Source organism: Sus scrofa, chromosome 13 (genome assembly GCF_054392235.1).
Source record: "Sus scrofa isolate SSC_HxYL_T2T_F1_AM1 chromosome 13, Sscrofa_HxYL_maternal_Yorkshire_Landrace_v2.0, whole genome shotgun sequence".
In the NCBI taxonomy this organism is placed as follows: Eukaryota; Metazoa; Chordata; class Mammalia; order Artiodactyla; family Suidae; genus Sus; species Sus scrofa.
Window position 1 is genome coordinate 15,663,536 of NC_139395.1, and position 13,949 is coordinate 15,677,484.

The 13,949-nt window shown below is 39.9% G+C and overlaps 1 protein-coding gene across 5 annotated transcripts in view; it reads left to right on the plus strand.

Moving 5' to 3' along the window:
* Positions 1–13,949, plus strand: part of CPNE4 (copine 4) — a 595,221-nt gene that overhangs the window by 554,697 nt on the left and 26,575 nt on the right. For all 5 annotated transcript variants that reach the window (XR_014823542.1, XM_021071322.2, XM_021071320.2 and 2 more), the window contains exon 11: positions 12,474–12,607. Coding sequence is in view for 4 of the 5 variants with exons in the window: in XM_021071322.2 (XP_020926981.1) it covers positions 12,474–12,607 (134 nt within the window). In the remaining variant the exon portion in view is untranslated. The remainder of the gene's footprint in view (positions 1–12,473; positions 12,608–13,949) is intronic.

Consider the following 13,949-nt stretch of genomic DNA (forward strand, 5'->3'; position numbering starts at 1 on the left):
GCCCTTCCCCTCGGGAAGAGTGGAAACCCAGAAGCCTGCCTACAGAAAAACAGCACAGTTTCCATCAGGCATGTGTGTTAAGTTCCTATAGCAACACCAGGCATGGGCAGCTTAATACCATCTTCCAGTATCCAACCTCACAGTCAGTCACCAAATCCTATTTGTTTCTTAATATCTTCAGTCACAATGCTCTTCTCCTGTAAACCAACTATAATGGAAAGAATAAAAATCATTTTAAAAAATGCTCTCCTCATCATCATCTCTGCCCCACCCTCATTTGTTAAGCATAAGTGAATCATTCCAAGCCTGAGGATGAAGAGTTGCTAGAAATGAAATGATGTTGCAGCACCAGGACAGGAGTGAAGAAAGAGAGGTACCTAGGATGCACGGTGTAAGGAGGCATCACTGTCAGGATCAGGCAAGGACAGGGTTGGCTCAGATGACTACCTTCCTGAGTTTACGCCCTCATCACCTCCCCTGTCTTACCCTAATCCCAGCCCTGTGATTTTTATTTTCAGTAAGAATTGTTGCCAAAATCTTTTTTATATATAATGATTTTTATTTTTTTCCATTATAGCTGGTTTACAGTGTTCTGTCAATTTTCTTCTGTATAGCATGGTGACCCAGTTACACACACATGTATACATTCTTTTTTCTCACATTATCATGCTCCATCATAAGTGACTAGACATAGTTCCCAGTGCTACACAGTAAGATCTCATTGCTAATCCATTCCAAGCTCATCCAGATATTACATCCACTCTTCCTCACACCACAGGTCCTCATCCAGGTGATACACCTGGGCTCAGATGCTGCCCTTGGTGCCTGTGTCTTCAGAGGATCCCATGCCTGGAGAGGATAAAATGTCCCATTATGTTCAATGAATTGCCATTTTTCTTTATGGAGATTTTCCCATCTGCTCTTTATATTATCTGACTTGTTCTCTGGTTTTAATTAGGACACCAGCATATTTTTTTATCACAGGTTACCCTTAGCAAAGCAGGTGATCAGCATGTGGACCAAGTTGTCAGCTGCAGTACTGGGCAGCACAGGGAGAGTGGATGCTCCAAAATGAGGGCATCATAATTAAGTATCCCCAAAGCAATCCACAGACTCAATGCAATCCCCATCACATTACCAATGACATTTTTCACAGAACTAAAACAAACAATCCAAACAAGACAAGACACCATCAGACTCCTGGAAGAGAACATAGGCAAAACATTCTCTGACATCAACCTTACAAAGGTTTTCTCAGGTCAGTCTCCCAAAGCAACAGCAATAAGAGCAAAAATAAACCAATGGGACCTAATCAAACTGACAAGATTTACACAGCAAAGGGAACCAAAAAGAAAACAAAAAGACGACTTACAGAATGGGATAAAATAGTTTCAAATGATGCAACGGACAAGGGGTTAATCTCTAGAATATAAAAACAACTGATATACTTCAACAGCAAAAAAGTCAACAACCCAATGGAAAAATGGGCAAAAGACCTGAATAGACATTTTTCCAAGGAAGATATACAGATGGCCAACAAGCACATGAAACAATGCTCAACATCCCTGATTATTAGAGAAATGCAAATCAAAATTATCACGAGATACCACCTCACACCTGTCAGAATGTCATTAATAAGTCCACAAATAACAAATACAGGAGGGGCTGTAGAGAAAAGGGATCCCACCTGCACTGTTGGTGGGAATGTAAGCTGGTACAACCACTATGGAGATCAGTATGGAGATACCTTAGAAATCTATACATAGAACTACCATATGACCCAGCAATCCCACTCTTGGGCATATATCTGAACAAAACTTTCCTTAAAAAAGACACATGCACCCACATGTTCATTGCAGCTCTATTCACAATAGCCAAGACATGGAAACAACCCAAATGTCCATCGACAGACGATTGGATTAGGAAGATGTGGTATATATACACAAAGGAATACTATTCAGCCATGAAAAAAGAACAAAATAATACCATTTGCTGCAACATGGATGGAACTAGAGACTCTCGTCCTGAGTGACGTAAGTCAGAAAGTCAAATACCATATAATACCACATATATCTGGAATCTAATATATGGCACAAATGAACCTTTCCACAGAAAAGAAAATCATGGACTTGGAGAATAGACTTTTGGTTGCCAAGGGGGAGGGGGAAGAAGTGGGGTAGACTGGGGGGCTTGGGGTTCATAGATGCCAACTATTGCTTTTGGAATGGATTAACAATGAGATCCTGCTCTGTAGCACTGGGAACTATGTCTAATCACTTATGAAGGAGCATGATAATGTGAGAAAAAAGAATGTTTACATGTATGTGTAACTGGGTCACCATTCTGTACAGTAGAAAAAAAATTGTATTGGGGAAATAACAAATAAATAAATAAAAGCACTTTCTTTTTGTTTGTTTATGTTCTTTTTCTCACATTATATTTTTACCTTTTCAATACTATGTACACACATGTGAGGTGCCATGATCTTTTAAGCGTGTCTCTTCAGGACAAAAAGGCAGAGAGTTATGGGTGCATATTGGAGCTTAGTTAATCCAGGAGGTCCCAGATGTTTAGTTTCTCCAAACACTGTCTCTGTGGTATCTCTCAAAGGTTCTCCCTGGAGGAGTTTTCTGGAGATTGTCAGCATGCATCCGGACCTCTCTCTGGTTGGGGGTCCATGGATGGGTCCTGGAGTACTGTACACCTTCTTCTCATTCACAGAATATGTATGTAGGCACCCCCTCAATTAGCTTTTCACACAGTTCATAAAGGCATTACACCTGTTGTCTTTCTCTCTCTTTTCCAGTGGCTTGGCTTTCACCTGTTTTTTTATTACTCAAATGAATTTATCACATCTGTAGTTGTATAATAATCATAACAATCCAGTTCCACAGGATTTCCATCCCACAGCCCAAGCACATCCCCCCACCCCCCAAACTGTCTCCTTTGGAAACCATAAGTTTTTCAGAGTCTGTGAGTCAGCATCTGTTCTGCAAAGAAATTCGGTCTGTCCTTTTTTCAGATTCCACATGTCAATGAAAGCATTTGATGTTGGTGTCTCATTGTATGGCTGACTTAACTTAGCATGATAATTTCTAGGTCCATCCATGTTGTTAAAAATGCTGGTATTTTGTTCCTTTTAATGGCCGAGTAATATTCCATTGTGTATATGGAATATTCTTCTTCTTGATCCACTCCTCTGTTGATGGACATATAGGTTGTTTCCATGTCTTGGCTATTGAAAATCATGCTGCAAAGAACATCGGAGTACATGTGTCTTTGCGAGTCCTGGTTTTCTCTGGATAGATGCCCAGGACTGGGATTGCTGGATCAAATGGGAGTTCTATTTTTTAGTTTTCTGAGGAATCTCCATACTGTTTTTCACAGTGGTTGCACCAACTTACAATCCCACCAACAGTGTACTAGGGTTCCTTTTTCTCCACACCCTCTCCAGCACTTATTGTTTATAGACTTTTTGATGATGGCCATTCTGGCTGGTGTAAGGTGGTACCTCAGAGTGGTTTTGATTTGCATTTCTCTAATAATGAGTGATGTTGAACATCTTTTCTTGTGTTTTTTGGCCTTCTGTATGTCTTCTTTGAGGAATTATCTGTTTAGCTCTTCTGCCCATTTTTTGATGGGGTTGTTTTTTTATTGGTATGGAGCTACAGAAAGTGTTTATAAATTTTGGAAATTAATCCCTTGTCAGTTGGTTCACTTGCAAAGATTTTCTCCCATTCTGTGGGTTTCTTCATTTTGTTTATGGCTTCCTTTGCTGTGCAGAAACTTTTAAGTTTAATTAGATCCCATTTGTTTATTTTGGTTTTTATTTTCAATACTCTAAGAGGTGGATCTGAGAAGTTGTTGCTGTTGTTTATGCCAGAGAGTGTTTGGCCTATGTTGTCCTCTAAGAGGTTTATAGTGTCTGGTCTTGTGTCTAGGCCTTTAATCCATTTTGAGTTTCTTTTTGGTGTGGTATTAGGGAGTGTTCTAATTTCATTCTTTTCCATGTGGCTGTCCAGTTTTCCCAGGACCACTTATTGAAAGAGCTGTCCTTTCTCCATTATATATTCTTGCCTCCTTTGTCATAGATGGGTTGGCTGTAGGTGTGTGGATTTAATTTTGGGCTTTATAAGGATCCTGTTCCACTAATCTATATTTCTATCTTTGTGCCAGTCCGTATGGTTTTCAGGATTGTTGCCTTGTAGTATAGTCTGAAGGCAGGGAACCTGATTCCTCCAGCTCCATTTTTCTTTTTCAGGATGTCTTTGGCTATTCTGGGTCTTTTGTGCTTCCAAACAAACTTTAAAATATTTTGTTCAAGTTCAGTGAAAAATGTCCTTGGTAATTTGATAGGGATCGCATTGAATCTGTATGTTGCCTTGGGTAGTATAGTCATTTTGATAATATTGACTCTTCCAATCCAAGAGCATGGTATGTCTTTCCATCTACTTGTGTCACCTTTGATTTCTTTCATCAGTGCCTTATAGTTTTCAGAGTACAGGTCTTTTGTCTCTTTAGGTAGGTTTACTCCTAGGTATTTTATTCTTTTAGATGTTATGGTAAACGGGATTGCTTCCCTAATTTCTCTTTCTGCTCTTTCATTGTTAGTGTATAGCAATGTTATCCGGAGTTCCCGTCATGGCGCAGTGGTTAACGAATCCGACTAGGAACCATGAGGTTGCGGGTTCGGTCCCTGCCCTTGCTCAGTGTGTTAACGGTCCGGCGTTGCCGTGAGCTGTGGTGTAGGTTGCAGACGCGGCTCGGATCCCGTGTTGCTGTGGCTTTGGCGTAGGCCTGTGGCTACAGCTCTGATTCAACCCCTAGCCTGGGAACCTCCATATGCCGCGGGAGTGGCCCAAGAAATAGCAACAACAACAGCAGCAGCAAAAAGACAAAAGACAAAAGACAAAAGACAAAAAAAAAAAAAAAAAAAGAAATGCTATCGATTTCTGTGTATTAATTTTGCATCCTGCGACTTTGCCAAATCATGGATGAGCTCTAACAGTTTTCTGGTAGAGTCTTTAGGGTTCTCTAGGTATAGTATTATGTCATCTGCAAATAGTGATAGTTTTACTTCTTCCTTTCCAATTCAGATTCCTTTTATTTCTTTCATTTCTCTGATTGCCGTGGCTAGGACATCCAAAACTATGTTGAAGAGTAGTGGTGAGAGCAGACATCCTTGTCTTGTTCCTGATCTCAGTGGGAATTCTTTCAGCTTTTCACCATTGAGAATTATGTTTGCTCTGGGTTTTCAAATACGTCCTTTATTGTGTTGAGGTAGGTTCCCTCTATGCTGCCTTTCTGAAGGGTTTTTATCAGAAATGGGTGTTGGATTTTGTCAAAGGCTTTTTCTGTGTCTATTGAGGGGACCGTATGATTTTTATTTTTCAGTTTGTTAATGTGGTGTATCACACTGATGGATTAAGGAATATTGAAGAACCCTTGCATCCCTGGGATAAATCCCAATTGATCATGATGTACAATCCTTTTAATGTATTGCTGGATGTGGTTTGCTAGTATTTTGTTGAGGATTTTTGCATCGATGTTCATCAGTGCAATTGGCCTGTGGTTTTCTTTTTTTGTGGTATCTTTGTCTGATTTTGGCATCAAGGTGATGGTGGCCTCATAGAATGAGTTTGGGAGTATCCCTTCCTCTGAAATTTTTTTGAAATAGTTTCAGAAGGAGAGGTGTGAGCTATTCTCTAAATGTTTGATAGAACTCCCCTGTGAAGCTATCTGGTCCTGGACTTTTGTTTGTTGAAAGTTTTTTAATCACAGTTTCAATTTCAGTTCTTGTAATTGGTATGTGCATCTTTTCTATTTCATCTTGGTTTAGTCTTGAAAGATTGTACCTTTCTAAGAATTTGTCCATTTCTTCTAGGTTTTCTGTTTTATTGGCATATAGTTGCATATAGTAGTCTCTTATGATCCTCTGTATTTCTGTGATTTCTGTTGTTACTTCTCCTTTTTCATTTCTAATTTTATTGATTTGACTCTTCTCTCTTTTTTTGTTGAGAAGTCTGGCTAAGGGTTTATCAATTTTATTGATCTTTTCAAAGAGCCAGCTTTTTGTTTCATTAATCTTTTCTATGGTTTTCATTTCTATTTCATTGATGTCTGCTCTGATCTTTATGATTTCTTTCCTTCTACTAACTTTAGGTCTTGTCTGTTCTTCTCTTTTGAGCTGCTTTAGATGTCAAGTTAGCTTGTTTATTTGAGCTTCTTCTTGTTTCCTGAGGTGGGCTTGTATTGCTATAAACTTTCCTCTTTTAATGGCTTTAGCTGCATCCCATAGGTTTTGGAGTATTGTATCTGTGTTGTCATTTGCTTCTAGGTATTTTTAGATTTCCTCTTTGATTTCTTCAGTGATCTATTGGTTGTTTAGTAGCATGTTGTTTAGTCTCCATGTGTTTGTGTTTTTTGCAGGTTTTTTCTTGTTGTTGATTGCCAGTCGTATAGCATATAGCGTTGTGGTCGGAAAACATACTTGATATGATTTCAATTTTCTTAAAGTTACCAAGGTTGGCTTTGTAGCCCAGGATGTGATCAATCTTAGATAATGTTCCATGTGCACTTGAGAAGAATGTGTATTCTGTTGCTTTGGGATGGAATGTCCTATAAATATCTATGAAGTCCATCTAGTCTAATTCTTCATTCAGGGCCTGTGTTTCCTTATTGATTTTCTGTCTGGATGATCTCTCCATTGCTGTGTCAAAGTCCCCTACTATGATTGAGTTATTGTTGATTTGTCCTTTTACAGTTGTTATCAGTTGCCTTATATATTGTGGTGAACCTATGATGGGTGCGTAGATATTCAAAATTGTTATATCTTCTTCTTGGATTGATCCTTTGATCATTATGTAATGACCTTCTTTGTCCCTTAAAATATTCTTCATTTTAAAGTCTATTTTGTCTGTTATGCATATTGCTAATTCAGCTTTCTTTTGATCCCCATTTGCATGAAATATTTTCTTCCATCCTCTCATTTTCGATTTGTATGTGTCCCTAGATGTGAAGTGGGTCTCTTGAAGAAAGCATATATATGGGTCTTGTTTTCATATCCATTCAGCCAGTCTATGTCTTTTGGTTGGGGTGTTTAGTCCATTAACATTTAAAGTAATTATTGATATGTATGTTCTTATTGCCATTTTATTAATTGCTTTTGATTTGTTTTGGTTGCTCTTTTTTCTTTCCTTCTTCTCTTGTTCTCTCTTCTTCTGGTTTGAAGACTGTCTTTAGTGTTGTATTTGAGTTGATTTTTCTTTGTTTGTGTATAAATTGTAGATTTTTGTTCTGCAGGTATTCTGAAGTTTTGATATAAGAGTCTGTATGTATATGAGATTGTTTTAAGTTGTTCTCATAATTGCAAGTTCATCTCCAGTGTCCTGCGTTTGTACCCACCTCTTATGATTTCTGATTTTGGTAGTACAATTGTGCATGGATGATTTCATATCTTTACTGTATATATACCTTTACCTGTGAGCCTTGTCGTTTGCAGTATTTTTGTTTCCTGTTGCTGTCTTTTCTTTTCTGGCTAGAGAAGTGCCAGAGTCCAGCTCCAGCAGCCAGGGTGTCCCTATGGACAGTGTCAGCAATGCACACGGAGACAGCCTCTTTGTCCCTTCTTTTAGGGCACTGGACTGCTCAAATGCTATTAGCATAAGTAGCAGTTTATATAGAAGCTTAATTGTAACTGACATTACAGTGCTTAGGTCATATTTTTAAAGGTTAAACTTTTAGATTACATGGTACAGTAGATATACATTTTATTCTAAGGATTTTAATTAAAACCAACAGATACAATACATCATGTAAAACTATAATGGGTACAAAACATCATGTGGAAAAAACATTATGTGAAAATAAGGCGATTCAGTACAAAACATTTTGTGGTTACTTTTAGCAAGCACCACCTGTTATTGTTTTAAGCTAATCTTTAACAACTAGAAAGGTCACAAGCACAAGAATTTGACATTTACAAAAACTCATTTTTTAGATTAAAGTTTGGGGTACTAACTTCAAAGTGTTATGGTCGGGACAGTATGAGAAAATATTTTTTATATCAAAGCAACTTAATTTCCTAAAACTTAAAAGTGTTTTACAAAATTCATTAAAAGCAAGATTATTATTATGTTTTTTCATGTATGTCTAACCTATTCTTAAGCTATTGTACATAACACAATTACCTAACTCTAAAACCTATTCTTACTTGTAACAAACTAATGAATACTTTGTTTTTACCTACATTGGATCTCAATAGGGGGAATTCAACCAAAGTGAAGCTCTTATTATTTTATTACTGTTCCAATTTTTTGTTGTTCCAATTTTATTGAGTCACAAAACAATATAGGAAAATAACAAAGTATAACAAACAAATAACAGGAAAGATTGAATAATAAGTAAATAGCAAGAAAGACTGATTTTTCCAAAGAGCGATTTTATTCTTGCACTATTGTGCAAAGCCTTCATTTTGTTATTGTTGCCATTGTTATCGGGTTAGCAGGTGACCCTCATTATTTTTAGAACTGCCCTCGGAACTATGCCACCAGGTAAGCCCTTTTCCCTATTTCTAAACCTGTCCTTGGAACTGTGCCACTGGGTAGGCTTTTTTTCCTCGGTTAGGAACCCTGCCTTTGGAACTGTTCCGTCAGGCTAGTTCCCTTCCTTGGCCCCCTGCATCTCCTCGGCTCCCCACAGAGAAGTTCCTTTAGTATTTGTTGTAAGGCTGGTTTAGTGTTGCTGAATTCTCTCAACTTTTACTTATCTGTGAAGGTTTTGATTTCTCCTTCAAATCGGAATGAGAGCCTTGCTGGGTAGAGTAATCTTGGTTGGAGGTTTTTTCCTTTCATCACGTTAAGTATATCATGCCACTCCCTTCTGGACTGCAGAGTTTCTGCTGAAAAATCTGACAGTAACCTTATTGGGGTTCCCTTGTATGTTACTTGTTTCTTTTCCCTAGCTGTTTCAAGATTTTCTCTGTCTTTAATTTTGATCAGTTTGATTAATATGTGTCTCAGGGTGTTCCTCCTTGGGTTTATTTTATATGGTACTTGTTGTTCTTCCTGGATTTGAGTGAATGGTTCCTTTCCCATAATAGCCAAGTTTTTGGCTATTATCTCTTGGAATATTTTTTCTGTCCCCTTCTCTATCTCTTCTCCTTCTGGCACCCCTATAACACAGATGTTGGTGTGTTTCACATTGTCCCAGAGTTCTCTGAGACTCTCTTCATTTGTTTTCAATCTTTTTTCTCTTTTCTGCTCCGCATCCGTAATTTCCACTAATCTGTCCTCCACCTCGCTCATTTGTTCTTCTGCCTCCTATATTCTGCTGTTAGCTGCTTCTAGTGAGTTTTTTATTTCAGTTATTATATTTTGCATCTCTTCTTGTTTAAGTTTTATATCTTGTATCTCTTTGGTCAGTGTTTCCTGTAAGTTATCCATCTTTGCCTCCAGTTTATTTCCAATGTCTTGCATCATCTTTATCATCAACAATCTAAAGTTTTTTTTTCCTGGAGGCTGAGAATCTCCTGATCACTTAGCTGATTTTCTGGGATTTTTTTCCTTTCTCCCTCATTTGAGTTATAGTTCTCTGTCTTTTCATTTTTATAGGTTTTTGGTGTGGTGACCTTTTTACAGATAAAAGGGTTGTAGCCTCTCTTACTTCTGGTGTCAGCCCCCCTTGTGGCTGAAGTCTGTATGGGGGCTTGCTGTAGGCTACCTGATGGGAGGGGCTGGTGCCTGCCCACTGGTAGGTGGAGCTGATTCTAATCCCTCTGGTGGGTGGGGCTTAGTCTCTGGATGAGATTAGAGGCAACTGTGTGCCTGAGGAGTCTTTAGGTAGCCTGTTTACTGAGGGGCAGGGATGTGATCCCACCTGGATTGTTGTTTGCCCTGGGGCTTCTCAGTGCTGACTGATGAGTGGGGCCAGATTTTCCCCAAATGGCCACCTCCAGAGAAAGGCACACTGCTGAATATTCCTGAGAGCTTTGCCTTCAATGTCCCTCCCTCACAACAAGTCACATTCATCCCTGTTTTCCCAGGATGTCCTCCAAGAACTGCAGTCAGGTTTGACCCAGATTCCTATGGAGTCTTTTCTTTGCCCTGGGACCCAGTGCACATGAAAGTCTGTATGCACCTTTTAAGAATGGGGTCTCCATTTCCCCCAGTCCCGTGGAGCTCCTGCACACAAGATCCACTGGCCTTCAATGTCAGATGCTCCAGGGGCTCTTCCTCCCAGTTCCAGATCCCCGCATGTGAGGGTTTGATGTGGGGCTCAGAACTCTCACTCCTGTAGGTGAGTCTCTGTGAACCAGTTACTTTCCAGTCTGTGGGCTTCCCATCCAGGAGGTATGGGGTTGTTTATATCATGAAATCACCCCTCCTACCTCTTGATGTGTCCTCCCCTTTTTCTTCTGGAGTAGGATATCTTTTTTAAGGTTTCCGGTCCATTTGGGTGAAGAATACTCAGCCTTTAGTTGTGAATTTTGTTGTTTTTAGGAGAGAAGTTGAGCTCCAGTCCTTCTATTCTGCCATCTTAATCCCATCTCCGGCTTTCACCTTTAAGATGAAATTATCTCAGAAAATACTTCATTCAGTGGTCCTTTTAGGTCGGTCCCAGTCATCCTCAGTTACATGTTCCTCCACTGTTTTACACACACACACACATTTCAGTTGCCCTTCTCCTACCTTTTACAGCTGCTCTGGTCATAAAGAGCTGTTGATTCAAGGAATTTCTTTTCTTCTGCATTATTGTAGTTGCCTCCTGGTTAGTCTCCCTGCCTCCAGGCCAAATTGCCTCGTTCATTCTTTATAGAAAGAAAACATACCCACAAGACATCTGAACATGCTGGTCACAGACTTACTCATTCTCTTGGGTGTGTAATGTTATGATGGAGAAGAGTCTTTGGAACCATATAAACTTGGGTTTAAACCCAGCTCCATCCCCCATGACCTTGTCATCTTAATCACCTTTGGGCATCAGGCTTTTCATCAATATAAAGGAATAATGGTCTCTACCTCAGAGAGTTTTTATGAAAACGATATGACACAATGCCTGTCAAACAGCCCAGGTGTCTGACACATAGTAGGGTTTTAACAGAGGTGACCCCTGCCTTCTTTCTCTTGTGTCCACAGTCAGGGCATCTATGAGTTTGAAACACTGTGCAGTTTTCTTCACATGACCTTTCCTTTTGAAACACTTAGTACTAGCATTTTATCAGTTTGTACTACCTTGTCGAAAACCTCTAGGGATTCTGAAAATAGAATTTGACTCCTGCTTAAATTTATTTTCAACAAAGTCCTGTGGAGGGGTGATGAAGAAAAGGGGTAAAATTCAGTGATGAAAGAATAACTTTATGAACCAAAAAGAGAGGTTGTAAGCGAATTACCATTAGCCTATTGCTTTTTCTCTTGTAGTTACTCTAATTACAGTATAAGACATGGTGGCTTTTTTTTAGTAATTGTTGCTCTTACAATATAAGACTTGGTGGCTTTTTTTTTTTTTTTTTTTTTTTTTTTAGTAATTGTTGCTCTTAGAGGCTGGCCCTGCAGAAGCAGAAACAGAACACTTAGCATCTTTCCTCTGTCCTTCCAGAATGAACATCCCACTTTAAATCCAATGGGAAACTCCAGTTATTTGTTATAATGGAATCTTGCTAAATAGTGTGCAAATAACATGGCAGTGAGGTTAGAAATCAGAAGAAATGCACCTTCCCATTTTAGCACCCTGCCGGCTTAAGCATTTTGTTGTTGTGGTTGTTGTTAAGACGTACGGAGTGAGTCAAATTTTCTTTAGATGATGATGATATTGGGGGATCAGAGAAAACTTAAGAAGTTCGAGGAAAATGACTACTAGGTGGCAGGACAGAGGTTTCCCTTCTCTACTTGGCACAGACATTGCTGTAGCACTCAAGCATCTTCTCTGTCATAGGCAGGAGTTCCTAGTTGAATGGGAACCAAAAGCTTTGCTCAGAGCCGCCTCTGACAGATTTTTTTACTATACCAACTTTAACACATCTCTCGGTAACTGGCCGCTCATGAAAACAACAATGGCTTTGTTATACAGAATACATCCTTAACACACAATTTAGTTTTGAGAGAGTTTACCTAGGCCTCAGAGATGGAATCTTCTGCCCAGAAAGCACAGAAGACTCTTCTTAGTGAATTGCAATATTCCATCCTTGCCCTTGCTGCCTGGTGATGTTGTAGACCAGGAGCTGGGCTTTCTGTCCTGGACGTCGATTGCAAGTTCCATTTCAGATAGGGAGAAGAGAGGACAACGGGAGGGGGAGACTGAAAACTACAGAAATGTCCTCAATCAAATTAATAACTGGTTTTTAAAGCTAACGAATTTCTTCTCTCACTCTGCTTATCAGTGGGATGTGTAAGAAGCAGCTTTTCCCTTCTCAGGCTGTGTCTTCTCATGGCTGATAGCTATTCCTACAAGACCCATTTTCCTCTCTTCTCTTCCAGGTAGCTATAGATTTCACCGCTTCAAATGGGGACCCCAGGAACAGCTGTTCCCTGCACTACATCCACCCCTATCAGCCCAACGAGTACCTGAAGGCCTTGGTGGCCGTGGGGGAGATTTGCCAAGACTATGACAGGTAGGAGCCTTCCCATCCCTGTGGGTTCCCACATTCCCTGGCTGACCCTGGGCAGAAGAATGGAAATTAAGTGATGCTGAGGCTCATGAGGAGAGAGAATAAAATCTTGCCCCAAACATGTCATCCTCTCCACACCTAGAGCAACTGAGTTCATGCCAAGTTCACATTGGGCACCAAAAAAATCCTTTCTCAGCTTTCTTCTCTCACTTGGCTGGGAGGACACCTGGATAGCAATGTTGGTTTCCCTTTCGCAAAGTGTCAGTATGTGCCTTGCTACACAAAGTTTGGTCCATGGGCCAGCAACACGGTGTCACCTAGGAACTTAGACCGTCAAGCTCCACTTGAGAATCTGAATCAGAATTTGCATTATAGTGAGATTCCCAGATGATCTGTGTGCACTTTGGAGTCTGCAAAGCACTGGCTTATTGGGCACTATTCTCTCTGATCCTCACATTCACCCTTCTGTCCTGGGTGTTAACAGAAGAGGAAACTATGCAGGGAAATGATGTGATTTGTGACCTGTCCCACAGCCAGAGGCAGGATTTAACCCCAGATCCACCTCATCCCACAGCATAAGTTTGTAACTATGGGGTTTTCGCTGACCTCAAAAGCTATTGGTAGCTTTAGCAGATGGTGTGTGTCTGCCTGTTTGCACATGTATGTGTGCCCACACCAGTGTGTGCTTGTGGGAGTATATGGAAAATACAGTTTGAGATCTGAATAGTAATTTTGCTTGATGGTAAATATTGACCTTTCTCACCAAGAGAATTCCCTGTAAGAAATGATTTACATAAATTGCATTCAGCTGAATGTATTCTGCCTTTCCAGTATTTCCACACCAAGGTGAAGGTTTTCACATCTTTGATCAAGGACACCCTTTGAGGTAGAACCTGTGTAAATATAAATATAGGTAAATCTCAGTTGACTACCTGATGGTCATGATGGTAAAAGAGAACTAGTTAGTAATGAGCTACAGCTAATTGACCTGGTAAACCAGGGAAAAAAAGGGACTCTGTCTTCTAGTTTCAGAGTGATTTCATGGGATAGCCTGATTTTTATTCTTTCTAATTTCATAATTGATGAAAACCTGATACCTAGGCACCATAGGGAGTGACACAACCTAGAAGGTGCAGAGAAATGAACAGGGTAAGCCATAGGAAAGTTTCCTTCAGTGTCCTACCTGCAGGCACATCTCTGGATTCAGCTTAGTCATCACTAGTAACTCAGGTGTGAAGCCAGCTTGGGATGAGTGAACAGGTCCAGTCAAATTAGACAGCTCTAAACACTAGGCCCATGCTGACACTTCCCTCTTAGACAATTAGAATGAAGGGCAACAGTGGCA